General features: G+C 40.1%; 1 protein-coding gene and 1 long non-coding RNA gene across 2 annotated transcripts in view; one reads left to right on the forward strand and one right to left on the reverse strand.

The window, feature by feature from the left end:
- Window positions 1-8362, reverse strand: part of LOC105612761 (uncharacterized) — a 35012-nt gene extending 26650 nt beyond the window's left edge. Inside the window, exon 1 of the long non-coding RNA XR_001041031.5 lies at window positions 8172-8362. This is a non-coding gene — a long non-coding RNA (uncharacterized LOC105612761). The remainder of the gene's footprint in view (window positions 1-8171) is intronic.
- A 158-nt stretch (window positions 8363-8520) lies between these two features.
- DDIT4L (DNA damage inducible transcript 4 like) lies at window positions 8521-13647 on the forward strand. The gene is made up of 3 exons (XM_015096396.4): window positions 8521-8692; window positions 8998-9137; window positions 11034-13647. Exons 2-3 carry the CDS (start codon window positions 9047-9049, stop codon window positions 11522-11524), a joined length of 582 nt encoding a protein of 193 aa, XP_014951882.2. The 5' UTR covers window positions 8521-8692; window positions 8998-9046; the 3' UTR covers window positions 11525-13647.
- The last annotated feature ends 9031 nt before the right edge of the window (window positions 13648-22678 follow it).

Raw genomic sequence — 22678 nt, forward strand, 5'->3', positions numbered from 1 at the left:
TTTATTGGTGGGTCCCCAAAACTGTACAACCTCTGAAAAAGATAATTGATCAAGATCTTTCAAAACTATATTTTGCATAGTTGTCTGGTTTCAAAAGCCCCTCCTCTAGAATTCATCTTAATTTTTCCCACATTCAAAGTGACTTCTGAATAAGATTATTCATTAAAGAATTGTATGTAACTGTAAAATATCTATCAATAATCAAAATATCCCTTGTAATGTACAGGTGAGATGAAAATCTATAAGGCAGAACACTAGTACTTTATAGGCTAGAGAGAATAATTATAAGTTCATACACAAAGAACTCTTAAGTTTTATATTCAGTGCAAAAAGGCAATGAGAAGAACATATAGTTTTTTCCTTTAGAGTGAAAAAAGTGAAAATGAGAATATATATTAGTATGTGCTTGTATTTCCATAAAGAAATTCTAGAAGAATGCATAAAAACTAATAAAAGTGGTTACTTCCAGGCAGGGGGTACAAAGAATGATATGAATGAGAAGTAGCAACAGGAATTTGATTTTTCACTTTGCAGCTTTTAAATTGTTTGTAAAGTCAAAGTCAATTATACTTTATTAATGCATTTTGAGTTTTCTGGACCTGCCTCAGTAATACTTCCCCTAGGTTACTTAAGAGTAAGATAAAAGTGTAAAGATCATTATTTTAAAACTAATTTTTACAATTAAACTTGTAAGATTCTACCTACATAATTTCTTACAAGGCTTATATCTTTGTAATGTGTATTTAAAATAGATTACTGATTTAGAAAATATAAATACATTTTTTATTTATGGAGTTTTCATAGTAACTGTGCACTGGAAATGGAACTCTTACATTAGATATAAATGCTAAAAGTAGGGTGTCCAAGAAAACCACATTATGATGTGTAAATTGAATGAAACAAAAAATTAACATATTTTTAGAAGTATAACTAAGCAATATTACTGCTTTTTTGTTTACTGTTTAGCTTAGTATGTGATATTTATGCTTTATTCCACCAAGAAGTAGGTTACTTTCATTTCAGTCCCACTTCCCCTCACCATACTCATCCTCCCACTCCATAGACCCAATGCTTATGTCAAAGATGGTGAATTCTGTGCAATGTTGAGATTCCAGGAGTGGGGTGGGGATGAAGACAGCCTCCCTCTAGTCATTGTTTGCCCACAACATATCCATCACTTGTGCCATCAGCATCCATCTGCTCTGGCCATTTCCTGCTTCTGAATGGTCCTCAGCGTGCAGCGAGAATCTTTTTCAAATATGGGAAGTCTGCCCAGTTCCTCTGTAGTATCTGCCGCCTGCTAGACACTGCCAAAAAGTCAGACCTTTGTCTCTATTGCTCTGGAATCCATAAATAACTCTCTCCTCCTCCCAGCTGGGTGAATCTCTTTTTTAGTTTTTCAATACTTCTGGGTGATTCTGCTACCTTATCCTGTGCCCAGGTCAGAGACCAAGTCCGTGTGAAAGCTATATGTGGGGCCAGGTCTTCTAATTCTCCCACCAGTATACCCTTTATTATCCATTATCTGCAAAGTAAAATTTACTACAACCTCAAAAGCCCAACACAGCACATGACAAATTAGTTGCTTAAATAGAATGTGCTTTTACTTACGTGTGCAAATTCACATAAGCTATGTGTGTTTAGATGGCCACCTTTGACTGAGTTCTTCATATGTACAAATTATGTTGCCAGAAACGTAACATGTTGTTTCATTGAATGTTCTACATTACAGATGAGGAGGCTGACATTCAAAGGATTTCAGTTAATTTCAGGATGCCTATCTGTGGCAGATCCAGGATTTGAAGCCTAGCCTGACTGAGTCACAGCCTTTAGTCAAATCACTGGGGTGTGCTGTTCCCCTCCACATATGGAGGTGAGCACTGTCTTGCTTTTAGCATATGGATGTCTAAATCTACTGCCAAAGTAATTATGCATTGCTACAAATAATTTTCTAAGTACCACTTATTGCTCAACTTGATACAATGCATCAACAATGTCACACAACTTCAGTGTGCGTCCAGGTATATTGACATCTCCCAAAAGGCTGCTTCAGCAATTTATGATTTAGAACCTCTGTTACTGTATATCATTTATTAAAATAGTTCTTAACCACAGCACAATATTTCAAAACATCAAGTCAATGTTTTAAAGTATATTTTATGATATGATTTCAGAAGAAGAGATGAAAACTTGCATAACTGTACTTACCCTCTCCAGTAAATTTGGAGGTAATAAGACATATATCTTTCTATACTACTCCCTTCCTTCCAAATTTGTTGTTTCCAAATTCAACATTCCCCCAATCAATCATTTTAAATACATTTTACAATGTAAGCCCATTTCTTTTTTTATATAACTGGCTTCCATTTCATCAAGATTAAAAATAATTTAGAGTTTGATAGTGTGTCAAGTTTATTAAATAGGATATTATTTTTCTATAATATTATTCATAGCTGTGCATGATTTCTTGAGCCAAGCCCAAGGTCTTGATGGCCAGTAGGAGCTATGGAGACTCCACAAACATTTGCCCAGCTGGGAACCACCTTTCATCAAGGCCAGGCCTTATTATAGAGTAGGAACTCAATAAATACTTTTTATTAATTGGCCCAGAAAAAGTTTTACAAATACTTAGATCATCTTATTGTTTTGTTTATTCTCTATAATTAAAAGCACAGCTTCCCGAGACTTTCCTGATAGTCCAGTGGCTAAGACTCCATGCTCCCAAAGCAGGGAGCCCATGTTCCATCCCTGGTCAGGAAACTAGATCCCCTATGCCACAGTTAAGAGTTCGTATGCTGCAATTAAAGATTTCACATGTTGCAACTAAGACTTGATACAGCCAAATAAATAAATACTTTTTTAAAAAAGCAGAGCTTCCCAGAATTTAATTGCATACCATATGAATCACCTAGGAGTCTTTTTAAAAAGCAGATTCTGCTTGAGTTGGATTGAGGACTGAGGTTCTGCATTTCTTAGGAGCTCCTAAGTGATGTTCATGCTACTGGTCCATGAAACAAGGTGACTAGCAATGCTATAAAACCTCCTTCAGAACATATTAGTGCTTATATCATTGCACTGCCACAGTGCACTGTAGCTCCCCAAACTTGGCTCATTAATTGTAATCTTATATTAATTTGTCTGCACATCTTTCTAAACTACAATCTCTAGGATATAGAGACTCTTGCATTCTCTGTGCCTGGCAGAGAATCAATATTCAATAAATACTTCTGAATGTCAACCAACCAATGAATGAATGTGTAGCAAAGATACACTTTTATACACACCTTAAACAGACATCACACTCCTCAAGCTACCTTTTCATAACAAGATCACTGGGGCATTGGGATTTTTTAAGATCAGAGCAAAATACACAGTTCTAATCATGGCTGATGTTTATTGAGTCTATTGTGTATTAACTCATTTAATCCCCACAAAGGCCCTTCATAAGGTCAAGTTATTACAATTCCCATTTTAAACACAGAAATGGAGTCACAGAAATGGAGTCACAGAAACATTAAAGACCTTGCTGATGTCTATACTGCTAGTCTGTGTCATTGCTGGGATATGCACCTAAATAGTCAGGCTCCACAGTCCATGTGTTTAACTACTACACCATAAATATCAAAAACTGGAACCTCTCTGTGACTTTGTCAAGCTTTTTCATTTTAATATACTTGACATCTGCAAAATTGGGATCAGGTATATTCTAAAGGCTACTCTGCAGAAACTCCATCTAGTCCATTGGGTATTCTTGGGATTTAATTCTCTTCTCATACTATCCCCCAAATTTATGCCATAAAGCAAATTATAACTTTTCTGGGAAACAAATGTGAACAACAAAAGCTGTACAAAGCTCGTCCACCAGAATAGGACACTAGGCTGGCAAAAGAAGGGGGAACAATGAAGGACCAGCACCTACATGAATGCATAGCTTTATTTATAAGAATTCCAAAGAAAAGGTATGACATTCTGGTATTCTCAAATTTGGGGCTTGCCAAGGTTTTAAGTTGCATCCCTAGAAAAATGTCAAGGACATCCTCCACATTCTTGGCTGACATTCCCTTATGTAGGCACCTGAATTCGAAACTTTTGCATAATTAAGGAAAAGTAGAGACTGTGTGCTTTTAAACACATCAGCTTGCTTTATTTAAAAGGAGATAATACACACCATTGTTTATTAGGAGAAAAAAGTCATACAACTATTTTAAGAGATAAGTCACTATGGGAACCATTTCTCTGCTTGAATTTAGAGAAGTGAAGCCTTCTGCTACTGGAAAATTCTCTCAGCTTTTAGCAGCAGTAGATATTATATTATTTTATATTGGACCTTTTTTTGCCTTATACTTAATAATTAAGTCTCCATGTTACTTAATGGAAAATCTTTCAATATATCATAGAATAACTCATATTGCATATTTAATGATGAAATGGAAATTTTATTGCGTGGAACATCCTCAAAGACAAATAAAAATAATGATGAACTATCTCATCCAGAATGTCATACTTATCTTGATACAACTGGATGGTTTTACAGTCAATGATTCTAAATGTCTATAAATTTTATTTTTTTCCAGGAAACCATTTTCTAGATTATGAAGCATTAATCAGGTAACTTTTTATCCACAATATTTTCTTACATATCATTGGGAGATCTCCTTCACCACTCCCCAAAACAGTTATGCACATATTCTAATAAAAAAGTTCTTCCTAATCAGTGGCAAATATTTTCTAGATTTCCTAAAAACATTAAAGACCATAAATTGTGTTCTACCTTAGCAATACTTCTCTAACCCCATGTAGCCCCTCTAGCATTGACTTCATTGAACCAGAAAACTACAATTTCAAGATAACAATAAAATCAACAACAATAACTATCACTTATTAAGTACTTGCTGTGTAACAGGCTCTGTTCTAAGACCTCACATGAGGGTTAGAATTTAGCACAACTAAGGAAAGCTAGAGACAGTGTGAAATCAAAGATCTCAGATTTATTTTATTAAAAAAGGGATAATATTTTAAATTGATTATAAGGGTTTCTCTTTTAATCCTCACAACAACTTTATGAGTTTGATAAGGGGCTTTGGATATTGCACAGATCAACTTTCATATTCTGTAAATCCTCCCTGAACCTATCGTACAGATTAAGAAACACAGTCATTTTCCCCTCCAGTGTCATAGTTTATGAAATGAAATAAGCAATGCACTGAATGTAAATGTATTAATAAGAGCTCAGGAACAATGGTACACATTGGATAAAAAGAGAAAACAGGCTGGCAAAACAAGTAATAAATATTCAACACTCTAAATCACAAATGCACAAGATACCAATATTTCCTATAACAATACATTAAAACATCATATTGTCTGTCTTTTTTACAAAATCGCTGGTAGTTTAAATTTGCACTTTATGTAAGCAGTGATATTATAAATACTATATTTATACACGAGGAAGCATGGAACTTAAATATTTGTGTATGCATCAGATGAATATACTGTTGCCATTCATTGCTACTATTTCTCTTTTTTGTGGGAGACAGATAAGTAAATTATAGTAATAATAAAAAAGCAAGCGTGCTTAAGTTAAAGTCCTTGCCTATGATTTTGGTAGCTTGTTATAGTACATTGGTGTATGAAAGTTAATCAATTATTTAATCAATTAGATTTTCTCTTCATATACAATGGTTATTTCCAGTAAACATCCTCACTATCTTTATAATGTTAATTAGAAAGGATATAACAAACCAGCAATGAAATAAACTTCATCGCTGTATCTGGTAAACACCTGAGGTACGCCAATGTGATCAACTTTCAGTTATAAGCAATTAAGCGTATTCACAACAGTACAAACTCTAACACGCTATCTTGTGACAAGACTATTGTGGCACTTACTAACAGTTTTTCCTAATTCTATTCTATAGTTCCTTTGGAAAAATCAGCTCTGTTCATTTAACCCTGAAAACATGCAAACCAGAGACAGAATGAATTTTTTACCTTTTTAAGTAGATTTTTTTAAAGACAATTTCCATTCATTATCCCAGGAACTGTGTTCTATATCAGTAATTTCTTATGTTCTATAATTTCTGAAAGCAAGGCCCTTTCAGCTAAAAAATTACATTATTCATCTTTCATACATAAGTAAATTATTTTCTGTGGTAAAATCCCCAAGGACTTGGCAAAATTTCAGTTACTCAGGTGAGCTGAGAGTAGCTGCTATAAGGTTCAATAATCTTTCTGGCCCTTTGGGAGTACTTAATTTATGCGTGCGTGCTCAGTGACTCAGTGTCTTGATTCTTTGCAAACCCATGTACTATAACCCTCCAGGCTCCTCTGTCCATGGAATTCTCCAGACAAGAATACTGGAGTGAGTTGCTATTTCCTCCTCCAGGGGATCTTCCCCACCCAGGGATCTCTAACCAGCATCTCTTGCTTGGCGGGCAGATTCTTTACCACTGAGCCACTTGAGAAGCCCTATGCCTAAACACCCTAAGGAAACTGAAATGGGTCATTTCTTTACTTCACTAGTATAGGTTCACATCACTTTTTATATCAATCCGAATTACTCTGCTTAGAAGCAGGTGAGCCTCATTAACCCTGGCACCCAGATAAGGAGAGCAGTGTCCTAACCCTACCCCCAGCTGCCAGGCAGCTGCCCTCCCCGACTTGACCATCCATTGGTCCTGACCACACTTGCCATTGCAAGTGTTTGGCTTAACCTGGCTTGTCTATTTGGCCCTTTTCTATTGCTGAAGTAGAAGTGGAAATCTGCCTATCAGCATCTCCTCCTTTGGCTCCCTGACCTTCAGGCAGCACGCAGCTGCCTAAGCCGAGTTAAAAATGGACTGTCGAGCTGGCTTTCTGCTGCTCTGCCTCCCAGTGTCCTTCTACTGATCTGTTTATCACGCCTTCCTTACCCCTTCCGCTGTTGTTTTACTTCAGAAGAGTTTTCAGTCTGGCCAGCTGAAACTGCTTCTCAAGGCCCTACCCTACACAGATCCTTGTAGATTATAGGATTGAGAGCCAAGGGTAGCACCTCCTACTTATAGAGAGTCTTCTCCCTGAAGCATCCCCTCCGTTTCCTCTCCTGACCCACCACTGTCATTGGGAAAGCTCCCTCTGACCAAATCATCTCCTACTGGCACACCAGGGAGTGAACAGGCAGGCTTAGGCACTGTGGAAGAACACAGAATGTGTAGCTTCTTGCTGGTGGCTTGTGCCAGGGTGTTGACCCTGCCGCACTCCTCTGTTCCACTGTGCGCTCAGGTTCAGAACAGGACATCAAGCTTCACAGGGATATAAAACACTGTATCTTCATTCCCTCAAGCCCCTCAAGACTGCCCATGCCCAAGTTCCTTCCCCTAATGGGGCTGGCCAGGAGCTTCTGTCTCTGAGAACCACAACTGCTCCCAGAAACCTAGACGGGTCGTGGAAGCAGCTAAAACCCCCATTTTTTTTTTTTAATTGCAGGAAGGGCAGAAGACCTAAACAGACATTCTTCTTTAGAAGACATACAGATGGCTAATAAACACACGAAAAGTGTGCTCAACAACATTCATTATTAGAGAAATGCAAATCAAAACTACAATGGAGTATCACCTCACACTGGTTTGAATGGTCACCATCAAAAATATATACAAACAATAATGCCAGACAGGGTGTAAAGAAAAGGAAACCCTCTTGCATTGTTGGAGGAAATGTAAATTGATACCGCCACTATAGAGATTCTGTTTAAAAAAAAAAAAAAAAAAAAAAACTAGGAATAAAACTACCAACTAAAGGTTTTGTTTAGTTTCTTGGCAAACTTCATTCAAGCTGCTGGCTCTCTGGAGCCAGGTCTAATTGGAAGAGTAACAGGCTCACCCTTCTCCCGGAGAAAACGCGTTAGTCATAGATGAAACGCTAGGAAGGTGCCGAGAAGACCCCAGGCTGGGGAGCCTCGGATGCGGGAAGGCAAGCTAGAGCCGACCGCGTGCGGGAAAGGAGAGTACAGAAACCTTGGGACGCGAAGCGGATTAGAATTAATTCCGTCAGAGGCCAGCACTAAGTGCATAAATGGTGCCCGTTGAACAGATAAACATATTTAAGCACAGTGTTCGGCATGTCAGAGCAAAGACTCGGGTCACGGTCATAGACAAAGTCAGAAAGCTTCCCGCTTCTCTGGGACAGAACCTCACCAAGGCCATCAGGAGCGTGAGTGTGTGCGCACACTCTGGGGAGAGGGGTCGCACCCAAGAATCCAGGTTGGTGGCGGAGGCGAGCGATCAGTTTGGGGCGAGTCGTGCACCCAGGATTGCACTCGTGGTGACCCGTGGCCCACCCCAAAAAACAACAGGTGTCAACCCTACCGCAAACTTTTCCTTAACTCCCAGCGGCTCGCCTGGAGCTGCTGGAAGTGTGCGGGTGGAGATGCAACCCGACCCCTGGGAGGCGGGGCGCGGGCCCGGGGCGGGGCGGTGCAGGTGGGCGGGCCGGGACCGGGAGAGGAGGCTGGGCATATAAAGTGCTCAAAGCCCCCGCGGCGATGCAGCTTAGTGGAGCCTGAACCTGCGGGGCGGGGGACGAGCAAGGTGCCGGTGGCTGCTTGGGCCCGCAGGTCACTGAGCCCCCGAGGGAGGGGGTTCCAGAAGACCGGGCCGGCCTCGATTTACCCGCTGCTGGACCAGCGAGCACGTCGGCCCCGGCGCACCCCCAGCAAGTGAGGCCGGGGGCTGCCTGGGTGGGAGGAATGGGGGCGGGGGCTCCGCTCCTCTGGGCTCAGGGGTGAGCTCCGCGGGGCAAATCGGTTCCGAGTTTTGCCAACTTTGAGTTAGTTGAAGATTGTGGCTGTTAGTTGGCGTCTTTGCTCCCAGGGTTTTGTGAACCTGAGTTGCAGAGGCCGATTCCACCCCTTTGGAAAATGAATGCCTCGCCTTGTTCGCTCCGGGGACGCTGGGCATTTTAGGAACTCCTGCACGTCTTGCTTGCTTTTGCAAATCTGTCCTTCTTGCCTCCTTTTTCTAGCTCCCCGGAAAGGCCGTTCCGCCCCGCGAGGGAAACGGAGCCGTTGACCATGGTTGCAACTGGCAGCTTGAGCAGTAAGAACCCGGCCAGCATTTCAGAGTTGGTGGACCATGGCTTCCACCCGGGGAGCCTGCTAAATGGTGAGTTTCCCAACCGCCTACCTCTCTTCCCTCCAAAGGCCTCATTCCCTGGATGGATTGAGATTGTCAGGCATGCCGTGTGGACCCTCTCCTTGAATTTTGGAGATGCTATAAAATCCATCTTAAAGAGATTCTTTAAAACAGCATCTTCTGTCTATGATAGTGAGAATCAAAAGAAGCAAAAAATAAAATCCCAAGGGCTACCTGGTCTAGTCTGTGGCTGATAGACTCCTTGGGATTAAAAACTATACAGGCCCCTACCCTACATGGTTGTGAAGTTATGGTGAATTTTAAGTATACAGTTATGTGTATTTTGACAAATGTATTCACCTGTGTAACCAGTACCATCACCTTCTGCCCCCAAAGCCCCACAGACCCATTTGCTGTACCCACTCTACCTCTCCCATGTCTCCAGGGAAACACTGATCTCCTTTTTGTCACTATAGATTACTTTTACCTCTAGAACTACATGCAAATGGAGCATGTAATATGTACTCTCTGTATCTGGTTTCTTTCCCACCACCTAATGATTTTGAGATCCATTCCATGCTGTTGATTCTATCAGTATGTGTTCATTTTGGTTTGCTGAATAGTATTCTATTTGTGGATATACCCATTATTTCATTTTTTAATGCCAAAGGGAAGCTTTAAAACTGCAGTGATGCTGGACATATTGTCTTGTAATTTTAAACAACAGTGTCTAAATTAACATGCTGTGCTGCCACGCAGAATCTGTGTGGATGTAGATCAATTGCTTAAGATCATTGGGCCTTCCTCATTTAGAAGGTGAAGTGGTTGATGATCTAATTTTATAAGCCAAAGCTCTAAAATTCTCTGTCTTCAACATAGATTTTTTTTTAAAAAAAGAGCCTTATAATTTGGAGTGCATTTGTTTTATTTATTAAAACACACACACACACACACACACACACACACACACACACAGAGTGATCTAAGTATATAAGTGATGTAGGAGCCAACAAAGATGCAGAAGGCTTCAGGCAGGGAGCCCACAGGGCATCTGCCTGTGACCTGCTCAGTTGACTGTGTGGTGTGGCATCCTGCCAAGGGGTAGGATTAATTTGGAAGGTAGGTGACCAAATGCAGAGCTATCTCTTTTCCTTTGAGCAAATCTAATTTTGTTTTCCTAGGACTATTTTGTTTTCCTTGGCTCCAAAAAAAAAAAAAAAAAAAACCCACCCAGCCAGTTATAAATATCCTTGTGAACCTCAGAAGTCTTCTCTGTGGGCAATTTTTAATCGAAGAGGTTGAAGCTAAAATTGGGATCTACAGGTTATTCCAGTAAAGACTTTTAAAGAAAACACAAATTTAATTGATGTTTAATATAGCTCATCATCAAAGTCATTTTAAGTTCATCACTAAAGAATAATAGCAAAAAAACCCACTGTTTTATAAGAATAAATGAATGAATTTCTTAGAAAGTAACAATCCTTAGTCCAAAAATATTATTAACATTTTTAGTCCAAACCTAATGCATAGTCTCTATAAAAGGAAACTTGAAATGCCCCGTAAGCAAGTCAGGAAGCAAGATAGAAAAGAAAATCACTAGTATTCTAAAATAGCCCTGAATAGATTTGGTTACGTAGTCTTTAAGATTGTATGTGTGTACTCACATTAAGTTTATTGAAAAATGGTGATAGGCTACCTACCTATTTATCAACACCTTTATTTCATAGATGAACTTTCAGTGTCAGGTCAGTTGATTTGCTTTGTTACTCAGAAAGTTAACAGCAAAGTGAGGTCAAATGACTTCCAAACAAATATTAGAAGAGTAGATCTGACAGATAGAAATAAACAGTGTTGCCAAACCTGGGTGTGTTTTTCTGCTCCTGGGTTGGTTTGTTTGTTTTCATCTTAAACTTCCATTTTCCACAGATTTTGACTACTGGGATTATGTTGTTCCTGAGCCCAACCTCAATGAGGTGGTATTTGAGGAGACAACTTGCCAGAGTTTGGTAAAAATGCTGGAGAACTGTCTGTCCAAATCTAAGCACACCAAACTTGGCTGCTCCAGAGTCCTTGTTCCTGAGAAACTGACCCAGAGGATTGCTCAAGACGTCCTGAGACTTTCCTCCACGGAGCCCTGTGGTCTGCGGGGCTGTGTTATGCACGTGAACTTGGAAATTGAAAATGTATGTAAAAAGCTGGATAGGATTGTGTGTGATTCTAGCGTGGTGCCCACCTTTGAGCTCACCCTGGTGTTTAAGCAGGAGAACTGCTCATGGACGAGCTTCAGGGATTTTTTCTTTAGTCGAGGTCGCTTCTCCTCTGGCCTCAGGCGAACTCTGATCCTGAGCTCAGGATTCCGACTTGTTAAGAAAAAGCTTTACTCCTTGATTGGCACAACAGTCATTGAAGAGTGCTAAAAGGGAAGCACTTGAAAGAGTCCTTTTTATGATTGGGTAATAAAAACTTCACAGCCGCCCAAAGTCATTGTAGCTTGCCTTGCCTGCTCTCCGCAAGGCACACCAAACTGAAATCATCTTCCTTGTGGTTCATATTCACAGCCACCCCAGCTGAAGGGCTTATTTGGGGCAATTGAGAAATGACCAGTACATTGTCTGCATTTACCACAGTTTTTATAAAATGGAATGGAATAGAATAAGAAAAGAAGCAATACACTTTAGTTTTTTATTTGACTCCACAAGTTTTCCAGGTAGTCTTGCTAATAGACTGTAGAAACCCACTTTGCCTAGTTTGATTTTCATATGGCTTTTTTTCTGTAAGTTTTCAGTGTGATCCTCTCAATCACAGAATCTTATATGAATGCTTTTTAGCCCATCGAAATTTCCAAAAGCCCATACTACCCATTTCCTGCCCCTACTCAAATTTGAAGAGTTCTTATACAGGAGGATAGAATTAATCAAGTGGGTGAGCTTAATTAGATTCTAACCTCATGCAAAAGTGAATAAGGAATCTTGCATTGAGAACAGAGTTACAAACTGCTGTTTCTCTGCATCCTCTCCTCTCTTCTGTTTCAAAGAGATGGCAAAAACTTGACCTACCATTTCAGTAACCACAGTATTGTTTTAAATAATATGGTACAATACCTGCTCAGTTTTTCTAGTTCATAAGTATTTATCTTTAAACTAGAAAAATGGAAAATGCCGGGGTTTTTTTTGCATGTAGTGATTCCTCTTCTATTGAGTGAATGGTGAGTGTATACAAGGATAAGTGAGTTCAGGTTCCTTTCTCATTCACTTGATAATTTAGCTTCATTTTACTTTTACATATACTTAATCTCAGATATCACCATCTCAACATATCATTGTTGTCTCATCCTTGGCCTTTCCTGGGAACTGAAGGAAACTTCCTTAACCTGAAACTTCAAAGATAGCTGCACACCATTAGTTTTAATTTTTAAGATGGACCTATTTACAAGGTCTCCTTTGGCTATATATATCTGGTCTATGGGCTTCCCAGGTGGTACTAGTGGTAAAGAACCCACCTGCCAATGCTTAAGACATAAAAGACTTGAGTTTAATCCCTGGATTGGGAAGCTCTCCTGGAGGAGGGCATGGCAACCCACTCTAGTATTCTTGCCTGGAGAATCCCATGGACAGAAGAGCCTGGAAGCCTACAGTCCATGGGGTCACACAGAATTGGACGTTACTGAAGCGACTTGGTGCACACACACATCTGGTGTATAGTACAGAGAATGAAAATTGTGATCTGGATAACCAGTGCATGCACACTCAGCTTTCTTCATCCTTGGACACCTGTCTCAAGGGAACAATAAAGGCCTTTATTTTTTTCTCTTGTTCCAACTAGCTAGATCCTTATCTTTTGATGCTAAGGAGAGAGCACAGCCTCCACATTATAATGTTCATTCAGGAAGACCTTCACATCCTTGCTGTCGGTCATGGATAAGGAGCTTATTTCAGTCTCCTGCCCAAGCTATTGGCAGGACTTTACATACCTGAGGCCAGCATTGTAGGGACCATGGCTTCATCCTGCTGCTGCTGCTAAGTTGCCTCAGTCTTGTCCGACTCTGTGCAACCCCATAGACGGCAGCCCACAAGGCTCCCCCGTCCTTGGCATCCTCCAGGCAAAAACACTGGAGTGGGTTGCCCTAGCCTTCTCCAGCTTCATCCTAGGGTAATTCAAAAGAAGGTGTGATCCTGTTTCTAATCCCATAAATAATGTAAAATTTCACTATTCAAATCAGCCAGTGTTCCAACAAACGGAACTCTTCAAGTGCTTGGAAAGATAGTGCAAAGCGAATCTTACCAGACTGGGCCAAGATCAGTTGAGTTGGTTTTGCATGTCTGTTATTGCCTAGGGCTCTGAAGGTCATTGTGATTCTGTGGGTGAGGAACCTGGCCTGCATGTAGAATTGTTGTCCTTTCCCCACTAACAGTTGTCTTTGACCCTCTTGTCTTTTATACTCACAAAATAGTGATGGCTTTATAGAGACCCTTAAATTAATATTCCTGTTAAAGGAAATTAAGTTTGTCAATTTTGACAATAAAGTAGCATATATTTTTAATTCTCTTGTCCACTTTGTCTTTTCTGAGTTATGCAATGATCACCTTAAAATATATTTGACAGTATTTGAGGGAAGCTTTTAGAACAAGTATTCATCTCCATTTTGACAAAGGCTATTTGTACCCTTCATTATAACATTCTAGTTGTAAATTGTATGTGCTTATGTGTCAGACTTTATTTTTGGGGGCTCCAAAATCACTGCAGATGGTGATTGCAGCCATGAAATTAAAAGACGCTTACTCCTTGGAAGAAAAGTTATGACCAGCCTAGATAGCATATTCAAAAGCAGAGATATTACTTTGCCAACAAAGGTCCATCTGGTCAAGGCTGTGGTTTTTCCAGTAGTCTGTATGGATGTGAGAGTTGGACTGTGAAGAAAGCTGAGCACCAAAGAATTGATGCTTTTGAGCTGTGGTGTTGGAGAAGACTCTTGAGAGTACCTGGACTGCAAGGAGATCCAAACAGTCCATCCTAAAGGAGATCAGTCCTGGATGTTCATTGGAAGGACTGATGCTAAAGCTGAAACTCCAGTACTTTGGCCACCTCATGCGAAGAGTTGACTCATTGGGAAAGACTCTGATGCTGGGAGGGATTGGGGGCAGGAGGAGAAGGGGACGACAGAGGATGAGATGGCTGGATGGCATCATCGACTTGATGGACATGAGTCTGAGTGAACTCTGGGAGATGGTGATGGACAGGGAGGCCTGGCGTGCTGAGATTCATGGGGTCGCAAAGAGTCGGACACAACTGAGCAACTGAACTGAACTGGCTAGTGTAAGAGTCATTCACGTCATAGTTTTCAAATACAACAACACTTCTCACGGAAGACATTAGTTATTTAAGCTCCTTGGTCTACTGTCTTAAAAGAAACCTCGCTGTGCATAGGCTGCTTCTGTAGTTTTCCTAATACCCGGATACAAATACATCAGATGGTAAGACCAGGATATATTTTAATTTTTACCAGAATATCCTATTAGAGCAACATATCTCTAATTCCACAGTTATTCATCAATTTGAATTTTTAATCTTGTCCACGTATCTTTTCTGTCTCCTCAAATATATGTCATTAGTTCGGATTTCTCACACTATATAACCCACATTTAATAAGACTTGCTACATCTAGGCTGCCTAACTGTTCGAGGTGCTTTACATAAACCATCTCATTTACTCCTCATATCAGCCCTGTGCAATGAGATCATTATCATCTCCATCTTATGGCTAAATGAGCAGACACAGAGAGGTTAAGTAACTTGCCCAACACACCAAGTTATGCAAGAGAGCCAAGGTATAAAACCAAGCTGCTCTGCGGGGTCTTCTCTGGTGGTCCAGTGCCTGGTCAGGGAGTTGGATCCCATGTGTCACAGCTAAGAGTTTGAAAGTCCCAACTGAAAGATCCCCTCAGGCTATAACTAGAGATGATTCTGTGTGCCACAATTAAGATGAATTACAGACCAAAAAAAAAAGAAACAAGCTGGTTTCAAGCTGTGCTCACAATGCTGCTTCCAACTGCTCTAGGGAGCATAGACATCTTATCTGTATCAGTGAAGGACTGTAAAAACAACATCAGAAACATTTGCCCTTAAGTTCAAAGAATTCTTAATGTGATTTCTTTTCAGGTAGAAAAGAATGAGGAAACTCCTGACAGTATTCACCATTCATTAGAACAGAACTGTGCCTAGAATAAAAATCCTGAATATTTGAAAGACATGCGTTTCAATCCTGGCACCGTTACACCTGTTTTTTGCAGTTGACCTGGTTACTTTCTCACGTACATTCATGCACTTGGCTCTCAATCGTCTGTATCGGTTTAAACAAGTGATAATAAAAACTGACGTCCGAGGCACACTAGTAGCAGATGAGGAGGGAGAGATACACGAAGATGCACTGGGAGGAGGATCATGGGATGTTTAAAATCCCAGACTCCTGGCTAGACTCTGCCATCGATTATGGACTCACAGTGCTCTACTGGGTCCTCCACACCTGGCACAAACTCGAAGCGAGACTATGAAGGGTCCTGTGAGAAACCTGGGGCCAGGTGTGGAGGTCATGTATTTAACTTCTGTCTACATGCCCCAGAGAACTCAGTCCTAAATGGCCTCATTCACCTGCAAGGGGGACCGGGAAGTGTGGTGGCACAGTATGCCCAGAAGCAAATAGGCTTGAACTGAAAACAGAATTTCTGCTACACAGAAAGTGATGAGTTAGTCTATAAAACAATAGAGAGCCCAGACACAGACCTACACATACGTATTTGCAAAGCTGATTGGTAACAGAGCTGGCACTTTAGATCAATGAGCAAATAAATGATGGTGTATTCCAATAAGGGGCGCTATAATAATTATCTATGTGAAAAAAAAATGAAATTGAATGCATACATGGCAAGCATGAAAATCAATCCCAGGTTGATTAAATAATTAAATGTGAAAGGAAACTTTTAGATGACAATATATTTTTATGATTTTGATGTAGAAAAAGATTTAAGATTCAAAGAAATCCTTCAAACCTTTTGTCTATCACATAATACTCAAAAAGAATAAAAATATCATAAGTCATGGATTGAAAGTATCCTGATACTATACATGTAACTGAAAAGAGGTAGTAGCCAGAATGTTAAGAATTATTTCAAAGAAATTAGAAAAACACAAACTACTCAAAAAAAAAAAAAGTATCTGCAAAAGCTTGAATGGCACTCTATAGAAAAGGAAACCTATATGGCAATAAACATATGAAAAGATGCTTACCCTAATTAGTAAATAGGGAAATCCAACTTAAAAGCACAATAAGAGAGAAAGCACAAGACACCAATGTATACACATCCATATAGAATACATCATGAGAAACGCTGGACTGGAAGAAACACAAGCTGGAATCAAGATTGCCGGGAGAAATATCAATAACCTCAGATATGCAGATGACACCACCCTTATGGTAGAAAGTGAAGAGGAGCTAAAAGCCTCTTGATGAAAGTGAAAGAGGAGAGTTAAAAAGTTGGCTTAAAGCTCAACGTTCAGAAAATGAAGATCATGGCATCTGGTCCTATCACTCCATGGGAAATAGATGGGAAACAGTGGAAATAGTGTCAGACTTTACTTTTGGGGGGCTCCAAAATCACTGCAGATGGTGATTGCAGCCATGAAATTAAAAGACGCTTACTCCTTGAAAGAAAAGTCATGACCAACCTAGACAGCATATTCAAAAGCAGAGACAATACTTTGTCAACAGAGGTCCATCTAGTCAAGGCTATGGTTTTTCCAGTGGTCATGTATGGATGTGAGAGTTGGACTGTGAAGAAGGCTGAGCGCCGAAGAATTGATGCTTTTAAACTGTGGTGTTGGAGAAGACTCTTGAGAGTCCCTTGGACTGCAAGAAGATCCAACCAGTCCATTGTGAAGGAGATCAGCCCTGGGATTTCTTTGGAAGGAATGATGCTAAAGCTGAAATGACTCAATGGACATGAGTCTAAGTGAACTCTGGGAGATAGTGATGGACGGGGAGACCTGGCGTGCTGCGATTCATGGGGTCATAAAGAGTCGGACACGACTGAGTGACTGAACTGAACTGAAACTCTGAAAATTCCAAATCTGGGTGAAGATACAAAAGAAAAAAACCTATTTCAACATGCCAACATATGTATCTATGCAGCCTGGCACTATTTTGTAAAGCTGAAGATAAACATGCTTTGAGTTAGCAATTCTATTTTTAGTTATCAAACCTAGATCAGTGTTCTTCAAACATTTTTTGCTTGTGATACATCTAAGAGAATTTTGGAAAAGTATACTTTCTGCTATATTTTTCTAATTGCCATCCAAAATTTTTATTCTAAGTTTCAGTTCAGTTCAGTTCAGTCGCTCAGTCATGTCCGACTGTTTGCAACCCCATGAATCGCAGCACACCAGGTCTCCCTGTCCATCACCAACTCCCGGAGTTCACTCAGACTCACGTCCATTGAGTCAGTGATGCCATCCAGCCATCTCATCCTCTGTCGTCCCCGTCTCCTCCTGCCCCCAAACCCTCCCAGCATCAGAGTCTTTTCCAATGAGTCAGCTCTTCGCATGAGGTGGCCAAAGTTCTGGAGTTTCAGCTTTAGCATCATTCCTTCCAAAGAAATCCCAGGGTTGATCTCCTTCAGAATGGGCTGGTTGAATCTCCTTGCAGTCCAAGGGACTCTCAAGAGTCTCCTCCAACACCATAGTTTAAAAGCATCAATTCTTCGGCGCTCAGCCTTCTTCACAGTCCAACTCTCACATCCTTACATGACTACTGGAAAAATCATAGCCTTGACTAGACGGACCTTTGTTGGCAAAGTAATGTCTCTGCTTTTGAATACACTATCTAGGTTGGTCATAATTTTTCTTCCAAAGAGTAAGCGTCTTTTAATTTCATGGCTGCAATCACCATCTGCAGTGACTTTCGACCCCAAAAAAATAAAGTCTGACACTGTTTCTACTGTTTCCCCATCTATTTCCCATGAAGTAATGGTACCGGATGCCATGATCCTCATTTTCTTAATGTTGAGCTTAAGCCAACTTTTTCGCTCTCCTCTTTCACTTTCATCAAGAGGCTTTTAGCTCCTCTTCACTTTCTGCCATAAGGGTGGTGTCATCTGCATATCTGAGGTTATTGATATTTCTCCCGGCAATCTTGATTCCAGCTTGTGTTTCTTCCAGTCCAGCATTTCTCATGATGTACTCAGCATAGAAGTTAAATAAGCAGGGTGACAATATACAGCCTTGATGTACTCCTTTTCCTATTTGGAACCAGTCTGTTGTCCCATGTCCAGTTCTAACTGTTGCTTCCTGACCTGCATACAGATTTCTCAAGAGGCAGGTCAGGTGGTCTGGTATTCCCATCTCTGTCAGAATTTTCCACAGTTTATTGTGATCCACACAGTCAGAGGCTTTGGCATAGTCAATAAAGCAGAAGTAGATGTTTTTCTGGAACTCTCTTGCTTTTTCCATGATCCAGCAGATGTTGGCAATTTGATCTCTGGTTCCTCTGCCTTTTCTAAAACCAGCTTGAACATCAGGGAGTTCACGGTTCACGTATTGCTAATGCCTGGCTCAGAGAATTTTGAGCATTACTTTACTAGCATGTGAGATGAGTGCAATTGTGCGGTAGTTTGAGCATTCTTTGGCATTGCCTTTCTTTGGAATTGGAATGAAAACTGACCTTTTCCAGTCCTGTGGCCACTGCTGAGTTTTCCAAATTTGCTGGCATATTGACTGCAGCACTTTCACAGCATCATCTTTCAGGATTTGAAACAGCTCAACTGGAATTTTATCACCTCCACTAGCTTTGTTCATAGTGATGCTTTCTAAGGCCCACTTGACTTCACATTCCAGGATGTCTGGCTCTAGGTGAGTGATCACACCATCATGATTATCTGGGTCATGAAGATCTTTTTTGTACTGTTTTTCTGTGTATTCTTGCCACCTCTTCTTAATATCTTCTGCTTCTGTTAGGTCCAGACCATTTCTGTCCTTTATCGAGCCCATCTTTGCATGAAATGTTCCCTTGGTATGTCTAATTTTCTTGAAGAGATCTCTAGTCTTTCCCATTCTGTTCTTTTCCTCTATTTCTTTGCATTGATCACTGAAGAAGGCTTTCTTATCTCTTCTTGCTATTCTTTGGAACTCTGCATTCAGATGCTTATATCTTTCCTTTTCTCCTTTGCTTTTCACTTATCTTCTTTTCACAGCTATTTGTAAGGCTTTCCCAAACAGCCATTGTGCTTTTTTGCATTTCTTTTCCATGGGGATGGTCTTGATCCCTGTCTCCTGTACAGTGTCACAAACCTCATTCCATAGTTCATCAGGCACTCTATCTATCAGATCTAGGCCCTTAAATCTATTTCTCACTTCCACTGTATAGTCATAAGGGATTTAATTGAGGTCATACCTGAATGGTCTATTGGTTTTCCCTACTTTCTTCAATTTGAGTCTGAATTTGACAGAATGTGTCCACTGGAGAAGGGAATGGCAAGCCACTCACTTCAGTATTCTTGCCTTGAGAACCCCGTGAACAGTATGAAAAGGCAAAATGATAGGATACCAAAAGAGGAACTCCCCAGGTCATTAGGTGCCCAATATGCTACTGGAGATCAGTGGAGAAATAACTCCAGAAAGAATGAATGGATGGAGCCAAAGCAAAAACAATACCCAGTTGTGGATGTGACTGGTGATAGAAGCAAGATCCAATGCTGTAAAGAGCAATATTGCATACAAACCTGGAATGTCAGGTCCATCAATCAAGGCAAATTGGAAGTGGTCAAACAAGAGATGGCAAGGGTGAACGTGGACATTCTAGGAATCAGCAAACTAAAATTGACTGGAATGGGTGAATTTAACTCAGATGACTATTATATCTACTACTGCAGGCAGGAATCCCTCAGAAGAAATGGAGTAGCCATCATGGTCAACAAAAGAGTCCAAAATGCAGTACTTGGATGCAATCTCAAAATTGACAGAATGATCTTTGTTCATCTCCAAGGCAAACCATTCAATATCACAGTTATTCCAAGTCTATGCCCCAATCAGTAATGCTGAAAAAACTGAAGTTGAATGGTTTTATGAAGACCTATAAGACCTTTTAGAACTAACACCCAAAAAAGATGTCCTTTTCATTATAGGGGACTGGAATGCAAAAGTAGGAAGTCAAGAAACACCTGGAGTAACAGTCAAATTTGGCCTTGGAATGCAGAACGAAGCAGGGCAAAGGCTGATAGAGTTTTGCCAAGAAAATGCACTGGTCATAGCAAACACCCTCTTCCAACAACACAAGAGAAGACTCTACACATGGACATCACCAGATGGTCAACACCGAAATCAGATTGATTATATACTTTGCAGCCAAAGATGGAGAAGTTCTATACAGTCGATAAAAACAAAAGACTAGGAGCTGACTGTGGCTCAGATCATGAACTCCTTATTACCCAATTCAGACTCAAATTACCAAATTCAGACTCAAATTCTGTCTAACTGAGTTACCATAATTAGCCTAATAGTTTACAATTGTTGGATTTCTAAATTTTTCCTTTTCTTACATTTTTTTATTTAAGTATAATTGACATGTATTACAGATGTACAATATAATCACAATTTTAAAGTTTATACTTCATTTATAGTTATTTTTAAATATTGGCTGTATTCCCAGTGCTCTACAACATACCTTTGTGGCTTGCTTTATATATATTAGTTTATAATTTTTAATCTCCTACCCCTATATTGCCCCTCCTCCTTATCTGTCTCCACTGGGAACTACTAAGTAGTTTGTTCTCTATATTTGTGAGTCTGTTTCTTTTTTGTTATATTCAGTAGTTTGTTATATTTTTTATATTTCACATATAAGTGATACCATATAGTACTCACTTTTTTCTAACTTATTTCACTTATCATAACATCCTCCAAGTCCATCCATGTTGTTGCAAAAGTAATGTCATTCTTTTTTGTGGCTGAGTAGTATTCCATTGTGTGTTTCTATCTAACTATCTACACCACATCTTCATTATCCATTCATCTGTGGGTGGACATCTATAGGTTGTTTCCATGTGCAGGCATGAATGTTAAGTCGCTTCATTCCTGTCCAGCTCTTTGTGACCCTGTGGACTGCAGCCTGCCAGGCTCCTCTCAGTGGGGTTCCTCCAGGCAAGAATACTGGAGTGGGTTGCCATGCTCTCCTCCAGGGGATCTTCCAAACCCAGGGATAGAACCCACATCTCTTACATCTCCTGCATTGACAGGTGGATTCTTTACCATTAGCACCGCCTGACAAACCCTGCTTCCATATCTGGGCAACTATAGACAATTCCATTAGGAACATTGGGGTGCATGTATCTTTTTGAATCACTTTTCTTGTTTTATTTAGATGTATACCCAGGAGTGAGGTAAAGAATCTGCTTGCAATGAAGGAGACCTTGATTTGATCCCTGGGTCAGAAATATCCCCTGGAGAAGGGAGAGGCTCCCCACTCCAGTGTTCTTGCCTGGAGAATCCCAGGGACGGTGGAGCCTGGTGGGCTGTCGTCTATGGGGTTGCACAGAGTCAGACACGACTGAAGCGACTTAGCAGCAGCCGCAGCAGAGTCACTAACTCTTTCACTTTCATACCCAGGACTGGAACTACCAGCTCATATGGTAGTTAGTTTTTAGTTTATTATTTTAGTAGTAATAGTAGTTTAGTTTTCACCTTAGTAGTTTATTACTTTAGTAGTAATTGTAGCTTAGTTTTTACTTTATTTTTAGTTTTTTGAGAAATTTCCATACTGTTTCCCTCAGTGGCTACACCAATTTACATTCCCACCAACAATGTACAAAGTGGGAACACTTGTCACCACACCAACATTATTTGTGCTCTTTTTGACAATAGCCATTCTGATAGCTGTGAGATGGCATCTCCTTGTGGTTTTGATTTGCAAGTGAAATGATCCTTTTAAATTAGTGAATTAATTTATTGATATTGTTTTTGCTAGAATTAGAGAATCAAGCGCCATTTCCTATGTTTTGTTTTTCTCAGATATAAGCTCTGAGAAAATTTATTAGCACCAATAAGTAGTTGGAACTACAAAAAAATTGCCAATTACAATACATAATTGTAATCAATATTTGAGCTACTTTCAAGATATATGCCAAAGTCATATGAATATATATTTCCAAAAAAATATTTCAGATGATTTAGACAGAGACAGTTCAATAAGACTTTATTTCCTAATTGTTGAAATCAAAATTAAGAAACCGTTCCTAAGTGATCAATGTGAAGAAATAGAAGAAAACAATAGGATGAGAAAGACTAGATGTCTTCAAGAAAATTAAAGAGTCCATGGGGTCACAGAATCGGACACGACTGAGTGACTGAATTAACTGAAATCAAAGGACTAAAGACCACCAGATTTGCAGAACTTCTTACCTAGAAGTAATAGTTGTCATAACAAATACCACAGGCTGGGTGGCCTGAGCAACAGAAGCCTACCTCCTCACAGCTCTGGAGGCTTGAAGTGTGAGACCAACGTGCTGGCAGTGTTGCTTTTTCCTTGAAGCT

The sequence above is a fragment of the Ovis aries genome, chromosome 6 (genome assembly GCF_016772045.2).
Source record: "Ovis aries strain OAR_USU_Benz2616 breed Rambouillet chromosome 6, ARS-UI_Ramb_v3.0, whole genome shotgun sequence".
Taxonomy (NCBI): Eukaryota; Metazoa; Chordata; class Mammalia; order Artiodactyla; family Bovidae; genus Ovis; species Ovis aries.